Below are 27,173 nucleotides of genomic sequence, written 5' to 3'. Positions count from 1 at the left end.
CGAACCGCAGCCAGCCTGTGAATAGTGGGCAGCAGGCCACCTGCGCAACACGCGAGCCACAGGTTCGCGCAGCATACAACAGAATGCGCCCCGCCGGGTGCGCCTACGGGTCCCGGGTGCTGTGGAGGTCGGGTCCGCGTCACCCCGCCCCCACCGCCGTTTGGGGAGTTAAATGGCCGGTAATGAAGGTATTAGGCCGAGGGCCGGCGGGGCTGGTGGACTCGAGGCGGGGCCGAGCGGACGCTGCTGAGTCACAATATGACCTGGGAGCACGCGGGAGCCCGGAGGGAGGCCCCTTCCCCACTTGGCTAGGATCACGCGCGGGGACGTGGCCGCGGGGAGGGACCGTGCGGAGGCTGGAGCCCGGCCCCGCCCCCGAGGCTTTGGCCCCGCCCCCAGCTCTGTTGGCCCCGCCCCTCCGCGCGGGGGCGGGGCGCCCGCGCCCGGAAATCCCTTCTCTGGGTTGCCGGGGGAGCGCGCGGCGGTGAGTCGGCGGCGCGGTGCGGTCTCCATGGTGTCGCGGCGAGGCGGGGGCTCCCGCGGCCCAGCTGGGGCCGACGGGCGGGGGGCGGCGGTTGGCTGCAGGACGCCAGGCCGCGAGCGGGGCGCCCCAGGCCCAGGCGGGAGCCGGCGCGGCTGGAGGCGGAGAGGAGCTCCGGAGGCACTTGCTTTGAGGCCGCTGGCTCGGAGTCCTCCATGCCACCGCCTGACAGTGTCGATAAGTGAAACCGCGCTGTGAGAAGTGTATGGGTGTGTGTGGCACTGGGTGTTGAGCCCAGGGACAGTCTGTCTCCAAGCTACACTCCCAGCCCTTTTTTTTTTATTTTTAATTATTATTCTTTATTTTGAAACAGGGTCTCACTGAGTTGCAAAGGACCTCACTCACTAAGTAGCCGAAGCTGTCCTCCAACCGCGATCCTCCGGTCTCAGCCTCTCAAATGCTAGAAATTACAAGCGTGCACCACCACGCCCGGCTTTTATTTTTATTTTGCAACAGGGGCTCACCAAGGTTGATGAGCGGCCGAGACTGCCCTCGAGCCTGCAATCCTCCTGTCTCAGCCTCCCAAGTACTGGGATTACAGGCGCGCACCACCAAACTTTAAGGTGCTCGTTTTCTGTAGGTCATACGCCGCTACGAATGAGGATCAGATTGGTTTTGTCCCAGAATCAGTGGCTCCTGGAAGAAGAGCTCAGTGGAGGAGCCCTGGCACTGGGGCGAAGGGAGCCCACTGGAGAAAAGGGAAGGCTGCGAGCATGACCATTTGGAGAAAGGCCCTGGGAAACAATGACTTTGCTTTGTCCCGCTATCTCTGGCTTTCAAGTCCAGTAAGCTTGTGTTTTGTTTTGTGGTTGTACCCACCTCCCTGGTAAAGGAACCATTCTCTTCTCTTTTTCCAGGAACCACCCTCTGCCTCAGCTCATGGCCAGGGGTGGCGTCCAGGTGGCAAAGTACCTAAGAACTCGAGACCTGAACCTGGGGCCAGACCCCCTGCTCTCCCCACCATGGTCAATGACCCACCGGTACCCGCCTTGTTGTGGGCCCAGGAGGTGGGCCATGTCTTGGCAGGCCGTGCCCGCAGGCTGCTGCTGCAGTTTGGGGTACTCTTCTGCACCATCCTCCTGCTGCTCTGGGTGTCTATCTTCCTTTACGGCTCCTTCTACTATTCCTACATGCCGACAGTCAGCCATCTCAGCCCTGTACATTTCTACTACAGGTGAGAGGGGTCTTCTGTCAGCCGAGGAATCCTACTCAAGAACTGCCACCAGCTCCCTGGGAGCTTATCCAGTCCAGCCCCTTCCTTTTACAGAGGAGCAGTCTAGCCCGATGTGCTAACAGGGCTTCTCACCTCTCACGCCCCAGGGCTTCAGCAACTCTGGGGTGGAGGGACTGGGCTCTAGGGGTCCTAGTTCTTCCTCTGGTTGCTGGATGCTGGTCAGAAAACAGGAAAAGGAAATAGCCTTGCACTTCTACACTGCTCTCACGAGGGTCAGTTCTATTTAGAACCCTCTCTCACAGACGCTAGGATTCTGAGCCAACGCCAACCCCTTGGGCATCTCAAAGCCAGCTTGGCTTTGGGCAGAGGCAGCATTGGGAAACACCTCCCTTCGCCTTTTACTTCCTGCCTCCTATCCTCAGTAGGCCGCTGCACCACACAGTCGATGGGAACATGAGGTGATTGAGCAAGAGCCCTGCCTTCCCCCGCCCTGCACTCCACTAGCCACTCACCTTTCCATTTTACACACTTTGCCAGGTTTTCTCATTTCCCAGCAATGCCTATAGAGCCAGCCAACAGATGCCGATTAAGAGCATTATTCACAATAATAATTTTTTTTTTTTTTTTTTTTTTTTTTTTTTGCGGGTCTGGGGATAGAACCCAGGGGCATTTGACCTCTGAGCAACATCCCCTGCCCTGTTTTTTATTCTTTATTTTTATTTTTTTAATTAATTTTGTTGTTGTTGTTGTTGTTGTTGTTGTTGTTGTTGTTGTACTGGGGTTCCTGGAAGCCCTTCTACCTCCAGGCTACACTCCCAGACCTATTTTATTTTTGGAAACAGGGTCTCCTATGGCTTCGAACCTGCGCGATCCTCCTGTCTCTGCCCCCCAAGCGCGGGGATTACAAGTGTGCACTATCACGCCTGCTTATTCTTTATTTTGAAACAGGGTCTCACTAAGTTGCAGAGGGCCTCATTAAGTAGCTGAGGCTGTCCGTGAATGGTGATCCTCTGGTCTCAGCCTCCTGAATACTGGGATTACAAGCGTGCGCCACCACACCTGGTCCAAAATATTTTTTTCATCCTAAATCCCTAATTATGTTCTGTAATTTTCTTTCTTCCTTTCTTTTTTTTATGCTACTGGGGATGGAACCCAGGGACATTCTACCTCTGAGCTACATCCCCAGCCCTGTTTTTTATTCTTTTTTTTTTCTTCTTTTTTTTTTTTGGTGGTACTGGGCTATATTATCAGACATATATATATATATATATACTTTTTTTTTTTTAATTTGGAAACAGGATCTCTTAAGCCAGAGAGGCTGGCTTTGAACCTGCACAATCCTCCTGTCTCCACCTTCCAAGCGTAGAGATTACAAGCGTGTGCCACCACACCCGACTTTTATTCTTTATTTTGAAACGGAGTCTCACTGAGTTGCAAAAGGCCTCACTAAGTAGCTGAGGCTGGCTTCGAACCTGCCTGATCCTCCTGTCTCAGCCTCCCAATTGCTGGGATTAAAATGCATGCACCACCAACCCCGGCTTCTGTAATTTATTTAGGGTTAGATCTTATGAAAACTATGGCTCTTCCTGCTATAAAAATGTGTATACAGGGCCAGGCGTGGTGGTGCACACTCGTAATCCCAGCACTTGGGAGGCTGAGACAGGAGGATCGCATGGGTTTGAAGCCAGCCTCAGCTACTGAATGAGGCTCTCAGCAACTTAGTGAGACCCTGTTTCCAAATAAAATAGAAAATAGGTCCAGGAGTATAGCCTGGAGGTAGAAAAGCCCCAATACCACACACAAAAAAATGTGTATACATATCCAGACACATGTCGCACACCAGTATTACCATGTGCCACTTTGCCCACAGTTTGAAGGGATTTCTGAGCCTCTTAAAGATTATCTGAGCCGGGCTTGGTGACAGAGGCTTGTAATCCCAGCATTCGGGAGGCTGAGACCAGAGAATCACAGTTCGCGGACAGCCTCAGCTACTTAGTGAGTCCCTCTGCAACTCAGTGAGACCCTGTTTCAAAAATAAAGAATAAAAAATAGGGCAAGGAGTGTAGCTCGGAGGTAGAATGCCCCTGGGTTCCATCCTCAGACTTAAAAGATTATCTGTAGATCCATTTGAAGGTGTTTTCTCTAACTAGGCCCCAGACCAGAACTACTAAGTCAGAATCCCTGGGGGTGAGATCCTGGGATATACATTTCATTAGCCTCCTCAATTTTAAACACTTTGTCCACAGTTTCCCATCTAAGAATGCCTGCTATATTGAGAGGAGAGAAATTGAAGGAGGAGCAGTTTGAAAGGGATAGAAAAATCATGTGATAACGTTGACTCTCCTAGCCACAGCCATGATTGTTCTCCATGTCTAACAGACAGAAGGGATGGGGACAGGAAGGAGCCCTAGGAAGCCAAAAGGTGTGCAGACAGACAAGGTGACTCTGTAACTTAGCAGAGCATCCTCCTTCTCATTTAGGACCGACTGTGATTCCTCCATCACCTCTCTCTGCTCCTTTCCTGTGGCCAATGTCTCACTGGCTAAGACGGGACGCGATCGGGTAAGTATGGGAGATGGAGCGAGGTTTCATTAGCTCTGTGATGACCTGAAACAGTAAGGCTCCTGAAAGATGGAGAGAACAGGAATGAGATAATAGCAACTGAGAAGAAGACTTGAAAGTTGAAGAGAATTTAAGATCTAAATGAATTAGCCACGTGGTGGCGCACGCTTGTAATCCCAGCATTTGGGAGGCTGAAACCAGAGGATCGTGGTTCACAGACAGCCTCAGCTACTTAGTGAGGCTTTCGGGAACTTCATGAGACCCTGCTTGAAAATAAAGAATAAAAAATAGGAAAGGGGGTGTTGCTCGGAGGTCGAATGCCCCTAGGTTTCATCCCAGACTGCAAAACACTAATAATAAATGAATTAGCCAGGTGTAGTGGCACAGTCCTGTAATCCCAGTTCTTGGGATGCTGAGACAGGAGGATCACAAGTTCAAGGCTAGCCTCAGAAACTTAGCAAGACCATTTTTGTTTGTTTGTTTGTTTGTTTGTTTGTCTGTCTGGTGGTACTGGGGGTGGAACCCAGAGGCTTTCTACCTCCGGGCTATACTCCTAGACCTATTTTATACTTTTATTTGAAAATAGGGTCTCACTAAGTTGCTGAGAGCCTCACTAACTAGCTAAGGCTGGCTTCGAACCTTTGTGATCCTCCTGTCTCAGCCTCCCAAGCGCGGGGATTACAAGCGTGCGCCACCACGCCCGGCTCTAGCAAGACCATTTCAAAGTTAAAAAAAAACTGCTAGGGGTATGTAGCTCCGTGATATAATGCCCCCCAGCTTCAATCCCCAGTATTACACACGCGTGTGCGCGCGTGTGTGCGCGCGCGCACACACACACACACACACACAATCTAAATGGAGCCAGGCATGGTGGAACAAGACTTTAATCCCAGCAGTTCAGCAGGATGGCAAGTTTTTGTTTTGTTTTGTTTTGCGGTACTGGGGATAGAACTTGGACATCCTACCTCCGAGCTACACCCCCAGCCCTATTTTTAGTCTTTATTTTGAAACAGGGCCTAAGTATCTGAGGCTTTCTGAACCACGATCCTCCTGTCTCAGCCTCTTGAATGCTGGGATTCAGCCATAGCCAGATTCACCCTGACTAGGATGGCAAGTTTAAAGCCAGCCTAGACAACTTAGTGAGACCTTGTCTCAAAATTATTATTTTTTTCCGTACTGAGGATGGAATCCAGGGGCATTCCTCTTCCAAGTTGTACCCCCAGCCCTTTTTTTTATTCTTTATTTTGGTGGTACTGGGGGTGGAACCTAGAGGCTTTCTACCTCCGGGCTATACTCCTAGACCTTATATATATTTTTTATTTTATTTTATTTTATTTTTTGAAACAGGGTCTCACTAAGTTGCTGAAAGCCTCACTAAGTAGCTGAGGCTGGCTTCGAACCCATGCTATCCTCCTGTCTCAGCCTCCCAAGCGTGGGAATTACAAGCGTGCGCTACCACGCCCACCTTTTATTCTTTATTTTGTAACAGGGTCTGAGTTGGCAAAGGGCCTCACTAAACAGTTGAGGCTAGCCATGAACCACGATCCTTCTGTCTCAGCCTCCCGAATGCTGGGATTACAAGCGTGTACCACCATGCTCGACCAAAATTAATTTTTTTATTTATTTTTAAATTTTTTTTGGTGGTACTTGGGTTTCTGGAAACCCTTCTACCTCTGAGTTACACTCCCAGACCTATTTTATATACATATTTTCTTTTATTTAGAAACAGGGTCTCTTAAGCCAGCGAGGCTGGCTTCAAACCTGCGCGATCCTCCTGTCTCCGCCTCCCAAGTGCGGGCATTACAAGTGTGCCCCACCACTCCCAGCATTTTTCTTTAAGGCTAGGTTTTTGGGGCATATGTGTATGGTACTGGGGATTGAACCCAGGGGAATCTACCTCTGAGCTGCACCCACAACCCTGTTTTATTTATTTATTGGTGGTACTGGTGATGGAACCCAGGGACATTCTACCTCTGAGCTCCACCCCCAGCCCTATATTTTAGTCTTTTTATTTTTGTTGTTTGTTTGGTTGGTTGTTTTGTTTTTGCAGGTTTGGGGATGGAACCCAGGGGCAGTCGGCCTCCGAGCTACACCCCCTGCCCTATTTTTTATTCTTTATTTTGGGACAGTCTCACTAAGTTGTGGAGAACCTCACTAAGTAGCTGAGGCTGGCCACAAACCACAATCTTCCTGACTCAGCCTCTGGAATACTAGGATTACAAGCGTGCACCACCGCGCCTGCCTTTTTTTTTTTTTTTTTTTTTTTTTTAATGTGGTACTGGGATAGAACTCAAGGGCTTTCTTCCTCCGGGGTATACTCCCAGACCTATTTTATATTTTATTTGGAAACAGGGTCTCACTAAGTTGCTGAGAGCCTCATTAAGTAGCTGAGGCTGGCTTCAAACCTGTGCGATCCTCCTGTCTCAGCCTCCCAAGCACTGGGATTACAAGTGTGCACCACTACACCCAGCTTAGTCTTTTGATTTTTGAAACAGGGGTCTCACTGAGTTGCAAAGGGCCTCACTAAGTAGCTGAGACTGTCTGTGAACTTCGATCCTCCGGTCTCAGCCTCCCGAGTGCTGGGATTACAGCATGCACCACCACGCCGGGCTTTATTTTTTATTTTGAAACAGGATCTTACTTAAGTTGTGGAGGGGCTCAGTAAGTAGCTGAGGCCACCTGTGAACCTATGATCCTCCTGTCTCAGCCTCCCAAGTACTGGGATTACAAACATGTTACCACCGTGCCTGGCTAGAGTATGTTTTGCTTTGTTTTTAAGTAATAAGGTTGCTAGGCATGGTATCCATGCCTGTAAATCCTAGTACTTGGGATGCTGAGACAGGAGGATCACAGGTTCAAGGACCACCTCAGCAAGTAGTGAGGTTCTCATCAACTTAGCAAGACCTGTTTTGACATAAGAAATCAGGCTGGGTGTAACTTGAAAGTAGAATGCCCCAGGGCTCAAGTCTAATACCATACATACATACATACATACAGTAAGGCTACTACTAAAAACTCAAGTATAGGGCCCCTGGGTTTGATCCTAGTATTGCAAAAAAAGTTTTTCTTTTTGCCAGGCGTGGTGGCGTACACTTTTGTAATCTCAGCGCTTGGGAGGCTGAGACAGGAGGATTGCACATGTTTGGAGCCAGCCTCACCTACTTAGTGAGAATCTCAGCAACTTAGACCCTGTTTCTCAATAAAGTATAAAAAAGGTCTGGGAATATAGACCGGAGGTACAAAAAAAATTATTATTATTATTATTTATTTTATTTTATTTTTTATTTTATTTTATTTTATTTTATTTGGTACTGGGGTTCCTGGAAGCCCTTCTAAATCCAGGCTACACTCCCAAACCTATTTTTACTTTTTTTTTTTTTTTTTTTGGAAACAGGGTCTCCTAAGCCAGTGCGTACAGCTGGCTTCGAACCTGTGCGATCCTCCTGTCTCTGCCTCCCAAGCGTGGGGATTACAAGCGTGCACCACCACGCCCAGCCTTTTTTTTTTTCTTTTTCTTTTTCTTTCTTGGTGGTACTGGAGTTTCTGGAAACCCTTCTACCTCCAGGCTACACTCCCAGACCTATATTTATACTTTTTTTTTTTTTTTTTTTTTTTTTTGCGGGGCTGGGGCTGGAACCCAGAGGCATTTGACCTCCGAGCTACAACCCCTGCCCATTTTTTTTTTTTTTTTGAAACAGGGTCTCACTGAGTTGCGAAGGGCCTCACTAAGTAGCTGAGGCTGTCCGCGAACCGTTATCCTCCTGTCTCAGCCTCCCGAATGCTGGGATTACAAACGTGCGCCACCACGCCTGGCTTATACTTTTTTTTTTTTTTTTTTTTTTGGTGGTACTGGGGGTGAAACCCAGAGGCTTTCTACCTCCGGGCTATACTCCCAGACCTTTTTTTATATTTTATTTGGAAACAGGGTCTCACTAAGTTGCTGAGAGCCTCACTAAGTAGCTGAGGCTGGCTTCGAACCCGTGCGATCCTCCTGTCCCAGCCTCCCAAGCGCGGGGATTACAAGCGTTTGCCACCACGCCCGGCTTATACTTTTTTTTTTATTTGGAAACAGGGTCTCTTAAGCCAGCACAGCTGGCTTCGAACCTGCGCGATCCTCCTGTCTCCACCTCCCAAGCGTGGGGAGTACAAGTGTGCGCCACCACGCCCGGCAAATTTTTTTATTTTTAATTATTAGTATATTTTGATCTTTCTGTGACATTTAGGATGTTCTCATTTTCAGCATATGGAGTGAGCTATACCCTATTTCAGTTGGGTCATATCTGCTAGGCGAAGTAGCTGGTATGTTTTAGACCCCAGTGAACGAATCAGAAGCTTCATTGGCATAGAATGGCACCCACCCAGGAGCCTTAAATGCTTGTATATAAAGCGATGGAATGCTTAGAAAGTAAGTGTGGCCTGTTCTTACAAAGGGTATTGAACCAGAGGACTGGACAGACGCCACTGTGCCTTCAGCAAACCTGGGGCCAGATGCAGTGGCACTTGCCTATGATCCCAGTACTTGGGAGGTTGAGACAGGAGGATCTCAGGTTCTCAGCCAGCCTCGGCAACTTGGTGAGACCTCAGCAATCTAGTGAGACCCCGTTTCAAAACAAAAAAAGCCGGGCGTGGTGGCGCACGCTTGTAATCCCCGCGCTTGGGAGGCGGAGACAGGAGGATCGCGCAGGTTCGAAGCCAGCCGCGCTGGCTTACGAGACCCTGTTTCCAAATAAAAAAGTTTAAAAATTAGGTCTGGGAGTGTAACCAGCGGCAGAAGGGTTTCCAGGAACCCCAGTACCACCAAAAATAAAACAACAACAACAACAAAATGCTGGGCAGGGTGGCACACACTTGTAATCCCAGTACTTGGGAGGCTGAAATGACATGATAATAGGTTCACAGCCAGTCTCAGCTACTTATTGAGGCCTTCCACAATTTATTAAGACCCTATTTCAAAATAAATAGGTTTGAGCCCAGCGTGGTGGCGCACGCTTGTAATCCCAGCATTCAGGAGACTGAGACTGGAGGATCACGGTTCACAGACAGCCTCAGCTACTTAGGCCCTCTGCAATTTAGTGAGACCCTGTTTCAAAATAAATAAAAAATAGGTCAAATACCCCTGGGTTCCATCCCCAGACCCGCAAAAAGATAAATAGGTTTGGCCAGCATTCAGGAGACCGAGAAAGGAGGATCCATTTTCGCGGACAGCCTCAGCTACTAAGTGAGGCCCTTTACAACTCAGTTAGACCCTGTTTCAAAATAAAGAATAAAATAGGTCTAGGGATATGACTCAGAGGTAGAATACCCCCGGGTTCCTTCCCCAGTACCACCAAATAAATAAGTTTGTAGTGTCATTTGGAGGTAAAATGCCCCTGGGTTCATTCCCTTGTGCCTCAAAAATAAAAACTAGAAAGGGTTGGGGGTGTAGCTCAGAGGTAGTACACATTTGGGTTCAGTCCCCACTAGCACAAAAAGTAAGAAACTGTGTTGCACGTGCTTGCAATCTTGGTACTTGAGAGGCTGAGACAGGAGAATTGCAGGTTTAAGGCCAATCTCAGCAAGTTAGTGAGGCCCTCAGCAACTTAGTGATAACCCTGTTTCAAATTAAAATAATACATAGGTTTGGGGGTATATCTTGGAGGAGAATACCTCTGGGTGACATTCCTGGTACCACAAAGACAAACACATCTGGAAATCCTGATAAAGACCCATGGAGACGCACCCTACTATACTAGGCCAGCTGGTTAAAGCTCTGAGGAGTAATAGAACGCCTGAACTTAAAAATGACCTCGAGAGCCAGGCATGGTGGCACATGCTTGTAATCCTAGCATTTGGGGGCCTGAGACGGGAGGATCGAGGTTCGTGGCCAGCCTCAGCTACTTAAGCCCACTGTAAGTCAGTGAGACCCTGTTTCAAAATAAAGAATAAAAATAAGATGGAGGTAGAATACCTCGAGGTTCTGTCCATCCCAGTACTGGAAAAAAAAAAAAAAGACCTCGGACAGCCGAGCATGGTTGCACACATTTGTAATCCCAGTACTTGAGAGGCTAAGACAGGAGGATCTGGGTTCACTGCCACTGCCAGCCTCGGCGACTCAGGCCCCCAGCAACTTAGTGAGACCTTGCTTCAAAATAAAGAATAGAGCCGGGCGTGGTGGCAAACGCTTGTAATCCCCGCGCTCGGGAGGCTGAGACAGGATCGCACAGGTTCGAAGCCAGCCTCAGCTACTTAGTGAGGCTCTCAGCAACTTAGTGAGACCCTGTTTCCAAATATTAAAAAAAAGGTCTGGGAGTATAGCCGGAGGTAGAAAGCCTCTGGGTTCCACCCCTAGTACCACCACAAAAAAATAAAAAATAAATCATTTGAAGCCAAGTATGATGGCACACGACTGTGATACAGTACTTGGGAGGCTGAGGCAGGAGGATTGCACCCTCAACAGGTTCAAAGCCACCCTTAACAATTTGGCAAGGCACTCAGCCACATAGACCTTTTTTTCGTTGTTTTTTTGTCTTGTGGTACTAGAGATGGAACCCAGGTGCATTCTACCTTGAGCTACACCCCCAGCCCAGTTTTTATTCTTTATTTTGAAACAGGGTCTCACTGAGTTGCAAAGGGCCTCACTAAGTAGCTGAGGCTATCCTTGAACTGTGATCCCCACACTTGGGAGGCAGAGACAGGAGGATCACGCAGGTTCAAAGTCAGCCTCAGCTGACTTAAGAGACTGTTTCCAAATACAATATAAAATAGGTCTGGGCGTATATCCCAGAGGTAGAAGGCCCCTGGGTTCCATCCCCAGTACCACCAAAAAATAATAAATAAATAAAAATTCAGGTTGAAGCCGGGCAATGGTGCACACTTGTAATCCCAGCAATCAGGAGGCTGAGACCAGAGGATCACAGTTTGCAGACAGCCTCAGCTACTTAGCGAGGCCCTTTGCAACTCAAGGAGACCCTGTTTCAAAACTAAAAGGACTGCCAGGCAGGCGTGGTGGTGCACACTTCTAATCTCCACACTTGGGAGGCTGAGAGGAGAATTGCACAGGTTCGAAGCCAGCCTCAGCTTAGTGAGGCTCTCAGCAACTTAGACCCTATTTCCAAATAAAATATTAAAAATAAAATAGACTGGGAGAATAGCGCAGAGGTAGAAAGCCTCTTGGTTCCACCCCCAGGACCACAAAACAAAACAAAAAACACGAAAAAGAGTAAAAAATAAGGCTAGAGATGTAGCTAAGCGGTAAAATGCCCCTGGGTTCCATTTCCAGTACTGCAAAAAAAAAAAAAAAAAAAAATCAGGTTGGGGTATAAATCGGTGGTAGAATGCCCCTGGGTTCAATCCCCAGCACAATGAATAAATGAATGAATGAATGAATGAATGATAGGACTGGGGGTGTAGCTTGGAGGTAGAGTGTCCTTGGATTCAATCCCCAGCACCACAGTAAATAAAAAAAATTTATTGAGCTATAATTTATATGGCATACTATTTACCCACTTAATAGTGGACAATTAAATCATTTTTAATATATTCACAGACTTATACAACAGTCACCACAGTTTCATCACTCCAGAAAGAAACCACATACCTGTATAGCAGTCATATATGTACACATGCACACTACACACTTACATTTACTTTCAACCTATAAATTAAAAATATTTTTTTTGTATTGGGGATTGAACCCAGGAGCATTGTACCTCTGAGCTATACCCCCAGCTCATTTTGTGTGTGTGTGTGTGGGGGAAGGTCTGGGGATGGAACCCAGGGGCATTTGACCTCTGAGCTACAACCCCTGCCTTATTTTTTATTCTTTATTTTGAAACCGGGTCTCACTGAGTTGCAGAGGGCTTCACTAAGTAGCTGAGGCTGTCAGCAAACCGTGATCTTCCAGATCTCAGCTTCCCGAATGCTGGGATTACAAGCGTGGGCCACCGCGCCCGGCTCCAGCTCATTTTTATTTTATTATTTATTTATTGTAGTACTGGAGATTGTGCCAAGGATGTTCTACTTCTGAGCTATACCCTCAGCCCTATTTTTTATTTTCAAACAAGGTCTCATTAAGTTGTAGAGGGCCTCACAAAGCTGCTGAGGATAGCTGCAAACCTGCAATACTCCTCTCTTGGCCTCCCAAGTTCTGGGATTACAAGCATGTGCCCTCATGCCCCACACAGGATTACAGGCATGGACCACTACATGCTACTTAGAATTCATAATTCAGACAGGTGTGTTGCCGCACACTTGTAATCCCCGCGCTTGGGAGGCTGAGACAGGAGGATCACACAGGTTCCAAGCCAGCCTCAGCTACTTAGTGAGGCTCTCAGCAACGTAGTGAGACCCTTTTTCTCAGTAAAGTATAAAATAGGTCTGGGAGTATAGCCTGGAGGTAGGAAAGCCCCTGGGTTCTACCCCAGTACCACAAGAAAGAAAGAAAAAAAGAAAGAAAGAAATCATTCAAGAGATAGTTCAGACTTAAAATTAGAATCTGAGCCAGGCATGGTGGCGCACGCTTGTAATCCCTGCGCTTGGGAGGCTGAGACAGGAGGATCGCACAGGTTCGAAGCCAGCCTCAGCTACTTAGTGAGGCTCTCAGCAACTAGTGAGACCCTGTTTCCAAATAAAATATAAAATAGGTCTGGGAGTATAGCCTGGAGGTAGAAAGTCCCTGGGTTCCACCCCAGTACCACAAATAAATAAATAAATAAATAAATAAATAAATAAATAAATAAATAAATAAAAAAAATTAGAATCTGTATAAATGTACTTGGGAAGCTGAGCCAGGATAATCACAGGTTCAAGATCAACCTCACCAACATACTGACGCTTAGCACCCTCTGGAGAACCTGTTTCCCAGCCAAATCTTTAAAAAAGGCTGAGAGTATAGCTCTGAGGGACAATGTCCCTGGGCTCAATCCCCAGTACCTAAAAAATAAAATAGAGCCAGACATGGTGGCGCACGCTTGTAATCCCAGCATTTGGGAGGCTGAGACCGGAGGATTGCAGTTCACAGGCAGCCTCAGCTACTTAGTGAGGCCCTTTGCAACTCAGTGAGACCCTGTTTCAAAATAAAGAATAAGCCGGGCGTGGTGGCGCACGCTTGTAATCCCCGCGCTTGGGAGGCGGAGACAGGAGGATCGCACAGGTTCGAAGCCAGCCTCAGCTACTTAGTGAGGCTCTCAGCAACTTAGCGAGACCCTGTTTCCAAATAAAATATTAAAAAGGTCTGGGAGTATAGCCCAGAGGTAGAAAGCCTCTGGGTTCCACCCCTAGTACCACCAAAAAAGAAAGAAAGAAAGAATAAAAAATAGGGCTGGGGGCGTAGCTCAGAGGTAGAATGCCCCTGGCTTCTATCCCCAGTACTGCAAAAATAAAATAGGACTGGTGCTGTTGCTCTGAGTCATAGAACACCACTTGGTTCAATCTCTGGTTCCACCGAAAAGGACTGAACAGACCTGGGGAGCTGAGTGGGAGCGTGCGCTCACATTGTATGAGCCCCAGGGTTCAGTGAGGGGATTAGAAACTATAGAAACGGCTAGGAAAAACCAGGGTGTTTCGAGGCACGACTTCATGATCTTTTGCGGTTGCTCCCAGTGGGCCAGCCCTCCCACTAAGAGTCTCAGGGTTGTATTAGCAAAACCAAGATAAGGGACTCAAGTCTGGCACAGCGCTGGCCGGGGATCCCAGCTACTCCCGGGAAGCGGGAAGCGGTCAGGAAGAGCTCAGGGGTATGGATTCAGCCTGGGCAGTGGAGCAAGACCTCATCTCAAAAAAAAAGATAAGGGACTGAGAATGACTTCAAGATGTTGCCCTGCAGTGCCTGAGGAGTGTGGCCAGGGAGGCTGAGCACTGCTGACACTTGGTTAATTAATAACGTAGGGGAGGAGAGTGGTCCCTAGGGGTCAGCCTCAGCGCGCAGGCCTGAGTACTCACAGATGGCCCAGTTGGCAGGCTGAAGACTGGCTTTTGGAAAAGAAATACTACAGAGCCTTCAAGTTCGTTTTGTTGGGGGGGGGGGGGCTGGCCACCAGAAGAGGGCAGCGTGTTTTTGGGGTGAGCCATCAGAAGGCCTGTCAGGCTAATCAAGGGGGCTGTTTCTGAGTATTGGAAGAGGTGTGGTGATGGCGGGGGGCAGTATGATTTTAAAAGATTTATCCAAAAAATGAGATGGGGGCCACCTCGCGCAGGTGCTGATGTATGGCCAGCCGTACCGCGTCACCTTAGAGCTGGAGCTGCCAGAGTCCCCTGTGAATCAAGATTTAGGCATGTTCTTGGTCACCGTTTCCTGCTACACCAGAGGTGGCCGAATCATCTCCACTTCTTCACGCTCAGTAAGTGTCCGCTGGCTTTCTGGGAAGAATGAGGGCATGGTCAGACTATGTGGGCAGGGCGTCAAGAGAAAACCTCCCGGGCTCCGGGCTCTGGGGTCAGGGACGCATCACCATAAGAGAAGAGGAATCTGCTTACCAAGCCACAGACACTTGCCAAACACCCCGGCACGTCCAGCTCTGGAGTCAAGTGCAGAGCTAGACAGACAGGTCCTCCGCACAAGCTGGCTTAACTCCCGGACCATAAAGTGCCCTAGAATGAGCCTCAACGACACCGAGGAGTGTCACGTTCTTAGCACATGGGTGTGCAACCAACATCCGACCCCACTGGACGTGAATTGTCAATAGAACCGGGTCGTGAATGTCTGCGTGGGGGGGGGGCATCTGATGGCATTCTGGGTCTTGGGTCCCACCCCGAATGACAGAAGTATTGGGGGGAGAGAAAGGCCAGAGATAATGTTGCGCTTGGAAGGTGTTTTGGGGGAGGGGCCTTTGCTGTATTACCCAGGAGAAAGGTGTTCTGGTCCTGCGGGGGGGGGGGGGGGGGTCCGGGACTCTTCAAGCCATGGGAATGCCTGGAGTGGAAAGTGAAGGGGGGGAGGCAGGTGTGGACTGGGCGGGGTCGGGAAGGGGTGCGGGAACTTGGGCACCTGCCTCCAGCCTCCGCCTCCTGGCCCCCGCAGGTGATGCTGCATTACCGCTCGGACCTGCTCCAGATGCTCGACACGCTGGTCTTCTCTAGCCTCCTGCTGTTTGGCTTTGCTGAGCAGAAGCAGCTCCTGGAGGTGGAGCTCTACGCAGACTACAGAGAGAACTCGGTGAGCAAAAGAAGGCTGCCTGGGAGGCGGTGCTCCCTCAGCGGAGGGAGGCTCGGGAGCACCGCAGGCCTCGGGAGCGGGGCCTGACCCTGCCCTCACGCACCCCCACCCCCACCCCCGCAGTACGTGCCGACCACCGGAGCCATCATTGAGATCCACAGTAGGCGCATCCAGATGTACGGCGCGTACCTCCGCATCCACGCCCACTTCACTGGGCTCAGGTGAGGCGCCGGAAGAGGACCTTGGCAGCTCTCCCGGCTGCTGTCCTTAAATGAGGAGCGCCCCTGGCAGGCAGAGGTAACGGGCTAACAGACCAGCACTGAATCACACTTTACAGAGGCCAGAGGTTCGCGACCCCAGATGCACATCGGGATTGAGCCCAGGGGCACTCTACCTCCGAGCTACAAGCCCAGCCCCATTTTTTAGTCTTTATTTGAAACAGAGTCTTACTAAGCTGCAGAAGGCCTCACTAAGTAGCTGAGGCTGGCTGCAAACCTGTGATCCTCCTGTCTCAGCCTCCCAAGTACTGGGATTAGAAGCATGCAGGTTCCTGGGAAACTTCTTAAAAATACTCATGTGAAGCTGGGCATGTGGTGCTTGTTTGTGATCCCGGTACTTGGGAGGCTGAGACAGGAGGATTGCAAGTTCAAGGACAGCCTCAGCAAGTAGAGACACTTAACCTAGTGAGACACTATTTCAAAATTTAAAAATAAAATAGGGCTGGGGTATAGCTTGGAGGTTGAAGGCCAGGGTTCAGTCTTCAGTACCACATATACAAAAAAGAAAAAAGAAAACTGTGTTAGACATGAGCCAGATGTGTGCCTGTAATCCTAGCTACTTAGGAGGCTGAGACAGGAGGACTACAGGCTCAAGGCCATACTGGGCAACTTAGATCCCAACTCAAAAATTAAAACAAGCCGGGCATGGTGGCACATGCTTACAATCCCAACATTCAGGAGGCTGAGACTAGAGGATCACAGTTCGCGGACAGCCTCAGCTATTTAGTGAGGCACTCTGCAACTTAGTGAGACCCTGTTTCAAAATAAAGAATAAAAAATTGGGCAGGGAGTATAGCTCGGAGGTTAAATGCCCCTGGGTTCCATTCTCAGACCTGCAAAAAAAAAAAAAAATTAAAACAAGCCAGGTGTGAGCCAGACATGGTAGTATACACGTGTAATCCAGTACTTTGGAAGGCTGAGACAGAAGGATCAGGGTTCGTGGCCAGCCTCAGGCTCCTTACACCTCTGTAAAACCATGTTTCTAAATAAAGAATAGGCCGGGCGTGGTGGCGCACGCTTGTAATCCCAGCATTTGGGAGGCTGAGACAGGAGGATCGTGGTTCAGAAACAGCCTCAGCTATTTAGGCCCTTTTCAATTCAATGAGACCCTGTTTCAAAATAAAGAATAAAAATTAGCTTGAAGGTAGAATGCTCCTGAGTTCCATCCCCAGTACCGCAAAATAAATAGATGGATGGATGGATGGATGGATGGATGATGGATGAATGGATGGATGGGTTGGGGCTGTAGCTCAGAGATAAAATTCCCCTAGGTTCAATCCCCAGTTCTGAAAAAAATAAGAGTAGGACATTGTGGCATATACCTGGAACCTAGTCGTTGGGAGACAGAGAGGAGGATCACAGGTTTGCAGCCAGCCTTAGCAATTTAGTAAGACTCTCAGCAACTTTTTGTTTCAAAATAAAAAAATAAAGCCAGGTTTGGTAGGGCATGCCTGTAATCCCAGGAGACTACAAAGGGAGACTGAGAAGATTGTAGGTTTGAGGACAGCTTCAGCAAGTAGTGAGACCCTTTGCAACTTAAAAATAAAATAGGGCTAGGTGTGTAGTTTGGATATAAAATGCCTCTGAGTTCAATCCCTAACTAACAGTAATAATAATAATAATAATAATAATAACAACAACAACAACAACAATAAAAACTAGGGTTGGGGTGTAGCTCAGAGGCAGAATGCCCCTGGGGCCAGTCCCCCATAACACACGTGCGTGCATGGGCACACACACACACACACACACACACACACACAAACAGCCATGATTGAGGCCATTGCCTGTGCCTTGCAGTGCTAAGGCCGCCAAAAGCCCTCACGTTTTGTGTGTGTGTGTTACGTGTGTGTGTGTTACTGGGGGTTGAGTCCAGGGACATTACCTCTGAACTATACACCCAGCACTATTTTTTATTTTAAAACAGTCTCACTATGCCAGGCGTGGTGGCGCACGCTTGTAATCCCAGCCTTCGGGAGGCTGAGACCTGGAGGATCACAGTTTGCAGACAGCCTCAGCTACTTAGTGAGGCCTTCTGCATCTCAGTGAGACCTGGTTTCAAAATAAAGAATAAAAAATAGGGCAAAGGGTGTAGCTCGGAGGTAAAATGCCCCTGGGTTCCATTTCCAGACCCACAAAAAAAAAGAAAAAAGAAAAAAACAAAACAGTTTCACTAAGTTGCAGAGAGCCCAAGTTGCAGAGGCTGGCCACGAACCTGCGATCCTCCTGTGTCAGCTTCCCAAAGTCCTCGACTTTTTTTTTTTTTGCACAGCACTAGGGACAGAGCCCAGGGGCGTTCTACCTCTGAACGAGTGGACACCCCCAGCCCTATTTTTTGTTCTTTCTTTTTTGTATGTGTGTGGTGCTGGGGGTGAAACCAGAGGCTACCTTCCAGGCTACACTCCCAGACCTATTTTATATTTTATTTGGAAACAGGGTCTCACTTAAGTTGCCAAGAGCCTCACTAAGTAGCTGAGGCTGGCTTCGAACCTGTGCGATCCTCCTGTCTCAGCCTCCCAAGCGTGGGGATTACAAGCGTGCACTACCATGCCTGGCTGTTCTTTATTTTGAAACAGGGTCTCACTGAGTTGCAAAGGGCCTCACTAAATAGCTGAGGCTATCCACAAACCGTGATCCTCCTGTCTCAGCCTCCCAAATGCTGGGACTACAAGCATGCGCCACCATGCCCAGCTTATAGCCCTTAACTTTTTTACTTTTTTTTTTTTTTTTTTTTTTTGCGGGTCTGGGGGTGGAACCCAGAGGCATTCGACCTCTGAGCTACACCCCCTACCCTATTTTTTATTCTTTATTTTGCAACCAGGTCTCACTGAGATAAGCGGGCCTCACTACATAGCTGAGGCTGTCCACGAACCGAACCGCGATCCTCCTGTCTCACTATCCCGAATGCTGGGACTACAAGCGTGCGCCACCACGCCCGGCTTAAAGCCCTTGACTTTTATTAGAACTTGGTGCCATGGGGTCTGATGACTTTGAGGTCTCCAGGGGCTGTGGGGCCAGGCTGGCTCTAGGCCAACTCACTTGAGTTGGCCTAGAAATGTTCTCTGGCAAATTCGAAGGCTGGCGCTGTCTGGTGATGGCTGCTCCTTCCTGTCCCTGTTCCCGGCCTCAGGTACCTGCTGTACAACTTCCCGATGACCTGCGCCTTCGTGGGCGTCGCCAGCAACTTCACCTTCCTCAGCGTCATCGTGCTCTTCAGCTACATGCAGTGGGTGTGGGGGGGCATCTGGCCCCGGCACCGCTTCTCTCTGCAGGTCGCAAGGGCCAAAGGCCCCTTCGTTTTTCCTTTCAGGATCTCCCTTGCGGGTGGGAAGGACGCGTTGGGGGCTCCCATACGGCTAGTGAGGGAAACCAGCCCTCACCGCCCAGCCTTCCCCTCCACAGGTGAATATCCGAAAGAAAGAACGTTCCCCAAAGGAAGGCCAGCGGAAGAGCCCTGCTGGGCAGCCAGGTAAAGGTGCTGGTTTGGTTTGGGGCTGGTGGGGAGTGAATGGGCCCAGGGGAGGGGGGGGGGGCTGCCTGCCTCCAGTGCGGGGCCTCAGGCACTCACAGAAGCTGAGGGAGGAAGGCCAGGCTGAAGCAGATGAGGTTGGCACTGCCGCCCAGGCACGGCCACAGCACCCTACCCCAGCTGTCCTCTACTTCGTTGGAAGTACAGGGCCCGAAGGACAGGAGTCGTCCACCCAGCAGTCAGATGTGACCGAGGATGGTGAGAGCCCTGAAGATCCCTCAGGGACAGGTGTGGCCGGCGGCAGCAGCCCCTCCTTCCCCACTCCTCTGCAGCTCTCCCCTTCGGCCCCTGGGTCTCACCTCAGTCTTCCTCTTTTGGCCACAGAGGGTCAAGTGTCTGAGGAGGAGAAGCCCGACCAGCAACCCTTGAGTGGAGAGGAGGAGCTGGAGCCGGAAGCCAGCGATGGTAAGGGCCACCGAGATGAGGCGCCCCCGGGGCTGCAGGTGCATCTGGTCTCTCAGATCTGAGATTTGGGCTTTCTCTTTCTGGACCCAGGCTCCGGCTCCTGGGAAGACGCAGCTCTGCTGACCGAGGCCAACCTGCCTGCTTCTGCCCCCACCCCTGCCCCGGAGACTCTGGGCAGGTCTGAGCCCTCTGTGGGCGCCCTCCGCCAGCGCTCCACCTGCTCGAGCTCCTGAACAAGAGCCCGGCCTCCACATTCCAGCACTTTCCCACCTGACACTCCTCCGCTTGTTTTCTCCTCAATAAACTATTTTGTGCCAGCTTCTTCCCTGACTCTTTGAAATGATTTAAGGCCATTCGAAACCCCTGAGTTCCACTGGACATGGTGGTTCGTGCCTATAATTGCTGGGATGACTGAGCAGGAAGCACAGGTTCGAAGCCAGCCCTCAGCAATTTAGTGAAACCCTTTTTCAAAATAAAAGATAAAAAAGGGCTAGGGTGTAGCTTGGAGGTAGAATGCCCCTGGTTTCCATCCCCAGGACCAAAAAAGAAAGAAAGCCATGCCTGGTGCCACACACCTGTGATCCCAATACTTGGGAGGCTGAGACAGGAGGATCCCAGGTTTGCAACCAACCTTAGCAAATTAGTGAGACCCTGTTTCCAAATAAAAGTAAATAGGGCCCGCAGTATAGCTTGGAGGTAGAATCCCCCTAGGTTCAATTCCCAGTACCAAAAATAAAGCAAGAGCTGAGTATGATGGCACACACTTGTAATCCCAGCATTTGGGAGGCAGAGACAGGAGGATCAAAGTTTGAAGACAGCCTCAGCTCCTACTTAGGCCCTTTGCAACTCAGTGAGACCCTGTTTCAAAATAAAGAATAAAGCCGGGCGTGGTGGCGCACGCTTGTAATCCCCGCGCTTGGGAGGCTGAGACAGGAGGATCGCACGGGTTCGAAGCCAGCCTCAACTACTTAGTGAGGCTCTCAGCAACTTAGTGAGACCCTGTTTCAAAATAAAATATAAAAAAAAATAAGGAATAAAAGCCGGGCGTGGTGGTGCACACTTGTATTCCCAACGTTCAGGAGGCTGAGACCAGAGGACTGCAGTTCATGGACAGCTTCAGCTACTTGGCGAGGCCCTCCACAACTTAGTGAAGATAAAAATAAGAATTAAAAAATAGGGCAGGGGTTGTAGCTCAGAGGTAGAATGGCCCTGGGTTCCATCCCTGGTACTGCCAAAAAAAAAAAAGGGCTAGTGCCAGGCACGGTGGCTCATACTTGTAATCCCAGTATTTAGGAGGCTGAGACAGGAGGGTTATGGTTTGAGGACAGCCTCAGCTACTTAGTGAAGTCCCTTTGCAACTCAGTGAGACCATGTTTCAAAATAAAGAATAAAAATAGGGCTGGGGCTGTAGCTAGAAGGTGGAATACCCCTGGGTTCCATCCCCAATACTGCAAAAATAAATAAATAAATAAAGGTTGGGGGTGTCGCTCAGAGGTAGAATGTCCCCAGGTTTAATCCCTAGTACAACAACAACAACAAAAAAATGTCGTGTTCCCCTGGCCGCTCCCTGTCCTGTGGCTTACAGGTTTTCTGGGCAGAGGCTGCTCGTGCGGAAGGCCTGCTGACCCGGACTGCTCTGGGTGCAGCTGTTTCCCTCCATAAGCCCAGGAAGCCCAAGGAGAGAAAACCTCCCCTGCCCCTGACAGGCTTCCTGCCCACCCTTGTGTGGCTCTCATCTCCCTCAGGGGAGGGGGCTAGTGCAGGGCGGGTCTGGAGAGCTGGGCTACATCATTCTGGCCCCTACACCCCTCCCTTCCCTGTCCATTGGGAGGCAGAAGACAGGAAATGACTGCCTTACATGTGGTAGCAATTTTTTTTTTTTTTTTTTTTTTTTTTAGCTAAAACAGCATTTTGTAACCCAGGCTCCATGCTGGCCACAGCTGTTTTCCTCTCATACCAGCCAGGTGGCCCTCTCCGCTCTCCAGGGCCCCCTCCCCATTCCTTCACATGACTGGAGCCCGCGGATTCTCATCTCAGCTCCTGGCCCCTTTCCACATTCCACTCCTCTGTCAGAACCCAGGCATCCCGGCCTCCACTGCAACCGCGGTGCCTGGCGGTCCCCATCACCGGCCCGTGACTCAGGCCCTGGGAGGAGGAGACCCGCCCTCTTTCTTGGCATTCACCGGGGGAGGGGAGTGGAGAAAAGGGGGCTAGGTAGTGACATCAGAGTGGAAGGGTATAAAAGCTTGCAGCCAGAATAGAATTGAAATGGAAGACAACCTGACGGTGCGGCCTGCGGTCCTGGGGACTCCTGAGCCTGGTATGCAGACTCCTGGTGGCGGCTGCTCCCTTCGGCTTCTCCCTTCGTCAAGGCCTGCCTACTGGTGAGGGCCGCTGTGGGCCAGAGGGGGTGAGGGGCTGCGGACACCTGGGATGGGGTGTGTACAGGTGACAGGTGTGGAGTAGGGATGCTGGCGTCTTTCCTCTCTTCTTCCGTCTACTCTGGGTTTTTGCATGTCGTTACTGCTAATACTCGGATTTCTTCTTTTTCTTTTTTCCCGTGTGCGTATATGGGCCGGGGACTGGGGGATTGAACGCAGGGCAGTCTGCCTCCAAGCTAGTCCTAGTCTTTTTCTTTTCTTTTTTTTTTTTTTTTTTGCGGGTCTGGGGATGGAACCCAGGGGCATTTGACCTCTGAGCTACACCCCCTGCCCTATTTTTTATTCTTTATTTTGAAACCGGGTCTCACTGAGTTGCAGAGGGCCTCACTAAGTAGCTGAGGCTGTCCGCGAACCGTGATCCTCCAGGTCTCAGCCTCCCGAATGCTGGGATTACAAGCGTGCGCCACCACGCCCGGCTTAGTATTTTTCTTTTTTTTTTCTTTTTTTCTTTTTCTTATTTTTTGGTGGTACTGGGGGTGGAACCCAGAGGCTTTCTACCTCCAGGCTATACTCCCAGACCTTTTTGATATTTTATTTGGAAACAGGGTCTCACTAAGTTGCTGAGAGCCTCACTAAGTAGCTGAGGCTGGCTTCGAACCCGTGCGATCCTCCTATTTCAGCCTCCCAAGCGCAGGGATTACAAGTGTGCGCCACCACGCCCGGCATAGTCTTTTTCTTATGTTCAATACTTGGGATGGAACCCAGGGGCATTCTACCTCCGAGCTACACCCCCAGCCCTACTTTTTTTTTTTTTTTTTTTTTTTTTGGTGGTACTGGGGTTCCTGGAAGCCCTTCTGCCTCCGGGCTACACTCCCAGACCTATTTTTTACATTTTCATTTTGGAAACAGGGTCTCCTAAGCCAGCACGCGTGGCTGGCTTCGAACCTGCGCGATCCTCCTGTCTCTGCCTCCCAAGCGCGGGGATTACAAGTGTGCGCCACCACGCCCGGCAGCCCTACTTTTTTATTCTTTATTTTGAAACAGGGTCTCACTGAACTGCAAAGGGCCTCACTAAGTAGCCGAGGCTGTCCGTGAACCCAGATCCTCCTGTCTCAGCCCCCTCCAGTGCTGGGATGACAAGCCTGCACCACCATATCCGGCTCGCCCCAGCCTTTTCATTTTTTATTTTTTGGTATTCGGTATTCAGGGTTGAACACAGAGGCCGTTCACCCCTGAGCTACACCCCCAGCCCTATTTTTTTTTTTTTTTTTCCTTGAAAGAGCCTTGATAGTTTACTGAGTTTCTCACTAAGTAGCTGAGGCTGGTCTCGAACCTGCAACCCTATCTCAGCCTCCTGAGTACTAGGATTATGGGCATGCACCACCAGGTCCTGCAAAAATTTGGTTTTTGTTTTCTTGTCTTTTTGAAACTGGAGCTTGAACCCAGGGTGCCACACTTGCAAGACAAGTGCTTTGCCTTGACTTACATCCCGGACCCTCACTTTTAATTGGAAACAGGGTCTTACTAAGTGGCCGAGGCTGGCCGCAACCTCCCCTCTCAGCCTGCCAAGTACTGGGCTTACAGGCATGTGTCGCCACACCCAACTCCAAGCTTTGTTTGTTTTGCAGTACTGGGGATGGAACTCAGGAACATTCTACCTTTGAGCTATGGCCACAGTCCTATTTTATTTCTTATTTGGAAACAAGGTCTCACTAAGTTGTGAAGGGCCTTGCTAAATGGCTGAGGCTGGCCTTGAATCGGCCATCCTCTTGTCTCAGCCTCCCAAGGACTGAGGTTACAAGGGTGTAACACCACACCCGGGTTCATTACTTATTTTACTAAAATCTTCTCCCTGGGTGTCAGGTGGGAATTATTCCACCTTTCTTCTCTTGACCCCCCTCCGCACTTTGTTTATTCAGGAACTCTTTCTTGAACTTTTTGTCCAAAACCAAACATTTGTCAACAGAAACTCATTGACAAATGTATCTGTCTCGTTCCCACCTCGTTCCTCTTCTTATTTATTTTGCAGGACTGGGGATGGAATCCACGGGTATTGCACCTCTGAGCTATTCCCCCTCCTCAGCCCTACTTTTTTTTTTTTTTTTTTTTTTGCGGTACTAGGGATGGAACCTAGGAACGTTCTACCTCAGAGCTACAGGTCCAATCATTTTTTAAAAATTTTTTTTGGTGGTACTGGGGGTGGGATCCAGGGGCCTTCTACCTCTGGGCTACACTCCCAGACCTATTTTATATTTTATTTGAAAACAGAGTCTCTTAAGCCAGCTGAGGCTGGCTTTGAACCTGTGCCATCCTCCCGTCTCAGCCTCCCAAACACCTTTTTTTTTTTTTTTTGCCTTACTGGGGATGGAACCCAGGGACATTCTACCTCCAAGCTACATACCCAGGCCTATTTTTTATTCTTCATTTTCAAACAGGGTCTCACTGAGTTGCAAAGGACCTCACTAAGTAGTAGCTGAGGCTGTCTGCAAACTGAGATCCTCCCGTCTCAGCCTCCCGAATGCTGGGATTACAAATGTGCGCCACCACGGCCGGCTTCCTCTTTCCATCTTGGTTCCTAGTTGTGTCTCACTGTCTCCATAAATTCTGTGCAGGCAGGGGACTGGGAAAGCTATCCAGACTTTGTGTGGAGAGGAGGAGGAAATTTAACCCAGGGGTATTCTGCTTCTGAGTCCCAGCACTTTTTAAATTTTCTAAATTGTTATTGATTGATTGATTGGTTGGTTGACTGATTGATTGATTTAAACAGGGTCTTGTAGCCAGGCGTGGTGGTGCACACTTATAATCCCAGTATTTCAGAGGCTGGGACAAGGAGAATCACATGTCCCTGGCCAGGCTCAGCTACTCTTAGCAAGACGGCGTTTTCAAATACAAAAATAAAATAGGGCCGGGCGTGGTGGCGCACGCTTGTAATCCCCGCGCTTGGGAGGCGGAGACAGGAGGATCGCGCAGGTTCGAAGCCAGCCGCGCGCGCTGGTTTAGGAGACCCTGTTTCCAAATAAAAATGTAAAAAATAGGTCTGGGAGTGTAGCCCGGAGGTAGAAGGGCTTCCAGGAACCCCAGTACCACCAAAAAATAATAATAATAAATAAAATAAAATAGGGCTGGGAGGTATAGCTCAGAGGTAGAAGGTCCCTGTGCTCAATTTCCAGCCCCCAAAACAAAACAAAAACAAAGAAAACAGCCCGGGTCTTTTCTTTTCTTGCCGAGTTGCTGAGAGTTTTGCTCCATTTCAGAAGCTGGCCTCCAGCCCGCGATCCTCCCAAGTGCTGGGATGACGGGTTGTGAGCACGCCATCATGCCCGGCTAGCCTTTAAAGGCTGATGCTTTTCCCTTCCAGGCTCCATGCTGAGCTCTCCCTGCCTTCTGTGGCTCCTGGCCTTGACCTCCGTGGTTCCCAGAGCTCGGCCCTGGGCTCCTCCGGACTTGGAGGAAGAGGACGATGACTCAGAGAGCACACCTGGGCCGGCCGCCCCCTGCGACTACGACCGGTGCCGCCACCTGCAGGTGCCCTGCGCGGAGCTGCAGCGGGCCGGGCGGCCGGCCTGCCTGTGCCCCGGGCTCAGCAGCGCCGCCCAGCGGCCGGAGCCCCCGCGCCTGGGAGACGTGCGCGTGGTGGCGGAGGAGGGCCGCGCGGTGGTCCGCTGGTGCGCCCCCTCCTCCCCGGTGCACCGCTACTGGCTGCTGCTCTGGGAGGGCTGCTGCTCTGGGAGGGCGGCGGGGCTCCGCAGAAGGGCCCCCCTCTCAACGCCACGGTCCGCAGGGCGGAGCTGAGCGGACTGAAGCCTGGGGGCGCTTACGTGGTGTGCGTGGTGGCTGCGAACGGGGCCGGGGAGAGCCCAGTGCCCGGCCCCGGCGAGGACGCGGTGCCCGCCTTTGGGCCCTGCGGCCGGCTCGCGGTGCCGCCGAGGCCCATCACCCTGGTGCATGCGGCCGTGGGGGTGGGCACGGCCCTGGCACTGCTGAGCTGTGCCGCCCTGGCCTGGCACTTCTGCCTCCGGGAGCGCTGGGGCTGCCCGCGCCGACGCCCAGTTGATACCCAAGCTGCGGATGCGCTGTGATGGGGGCCCGGGGACTCCGGGGCAGCCCAGCCCCACCCGGAGTGCCCAGCCCAGCCCCAGGACTGCAGACCCGGCGCTGCCGGCCCTGGGAGCAAGGCCCAGGACCCCCACCCGACCGCGGGGGTCTCTGGACTGGGCGCGCATTAAGGTCCCGGGCTTATCTCTCTGTTCCGGCTGAAGGCTAGGAAAGAGTAGAGAGGGTTGGAAAGTTTCTGCTTAAACCAGGAGAAGGGGGTGCGTGCCTGTGACCCCAGCATTTGGGAGACTGAGACAGGAGGATCAGGGTTCGCTGACAGCCTCAGCTACTACTTAGGGAGGCCCTCTGCAACTCAGTGAGACCCTGTTTCAAAATAAAAAAATAAAAAATTGGGCAGGGGTGTAGCTCGGAGGTCGAATGCCCCGGGGTTCCATCTCCAGTACCTAAATAAATAAATAAATAAATAGGGTGCCGGGTGTGGTGGTACACACTTGTAACCCCCCGCCCGTGTAATCCCCGCCCTTGGGAGGCGGAGACAGGAGGATCGCGCAGGTTCGAGGCCAGCGAGGCTGGCTTAAGAGACCCTGTTTCCAAATAAAAAAAATATAAAATAGGTCTGGGAGTGTAGCCTGAAGGTAGAAGAGTTCCAACCCCAGTACCACCAGAAAATTAAAAAAGAAAAAGGACTGGGTGTGTTGCTCAGAGATAGAATGCCCCAAAATTTCATCCTCAGTACCACAAAGGAAAAAAAAAAGTAAATACCAGCTAAATGTGGTGGTGCACACCTATAATTCCTCCTGCTCCTCCTCCTCCTCCTCCTCCTCCTCCTCCTCCTCCTCCTCCTCTCCCTCCTCCTCTTCCATCTCCTCCTCCTTTTTCTTCTTTGTGCTGCTGGGAATTGAAGCAGTCCTCTACCAAGGTGGTACTTCCCCAGCTCTGTTCTGTGTGTGTGTGTGTGTGTGTGTGTGTGTGTGTGTGTGTGTGTGTGTGTTACTAGAGATGGAACCCAGAGGCATTCTACCTCTGAGCTACACCCCAGCCCAATTTTTTATTCTTTATTTGGGAACAGGGTCTCTCTGAGTTGCAAAGAGCCTCACTAAGCCAGCCTCCACAACT

The 27,173-nt window shown here is 50.4% G+C and overlaps 2 protein-coding genes across 4 annotated transcripts; both read left to right on the top strand.

Annotated features, from left to right (window-relative positions):
• Positions 1–1,488: 1,488 nt before the first annotated feature.
• BSCL2 (BSCL2 lipid droplet biogenesis associated, seipin) lies at positions 1,489–19,853 on the top strand (the record flags this gene model as incomplete). 3 transcript variants are annotated; one of them, XM_080718699.1, is made up of 10 exons in its annotated part: positions 1,489–1,715; positions 4,196–4,277; positions 14,450–14,593; positions 15,274–15,408; positions 15,532–15,629; positions 18,817–18,958; positions 19,089–19,155; positions 19,363–19,443; positions 19,540–19,620; positions 19,711–19,853. In XM_080718699.1, the coding sequence occupies exons 1-10, from the start codon at positions 1,504–1,506 to the stop codon at positions 19,851–19,853; spliced, it is 1,185 nt and encodes a 394-aa protein (XP_080574825.1). In that variant the 5' UTR covers positions 1,489–1,503. The 3 variants fall into 3 exon arrangements, with proteins under 3 accessions (XP_080574825.1, XP_080574824.1, XP_080574826.1); XM_080718698.1 differs by having other exon boundaries at positions 19,089–19,161; XM_080718700.1 differs by lacking the exon at positions 19,089–19,155 and having other exon boundaries at positions 18,817–19,010.
• Positions 19,854–25,364: 5,511 nt separating this feature from the next.
• Positions 25,365–26,080, top strand: LRRN4CL (LRRN4 C-terminal like; the record flags this gene model as incomplete). Its single annotated transcript, XM_080691983.1, is given in 2 exon segments — positions 25,365–25,715; positions 25,718–26,080. Coding segments are annotated over 2 exon segments (714 nt in total).
• Between the last annotated feature and the right edge of the window lie 1,093 nt (positions 26,081–27,173).

Source organism: Muscardinus avellanarius (genome assembly GCF_963383645.1).
Source record: "Muscardinus avellanarius genome assembly, chromosome: 1".
Lineage (NCBI taxonomy): Eukaryota > Metazoa > Chordata > Mammalia > Rodentia > Gliridae > Muscardinus > Muscardinus avellanarius.
The sequence above is the reverse complement of the archived record's forward strand: the minus strand, read 5'-3'. Positions and strand labels throughout refer to the sequence as shown.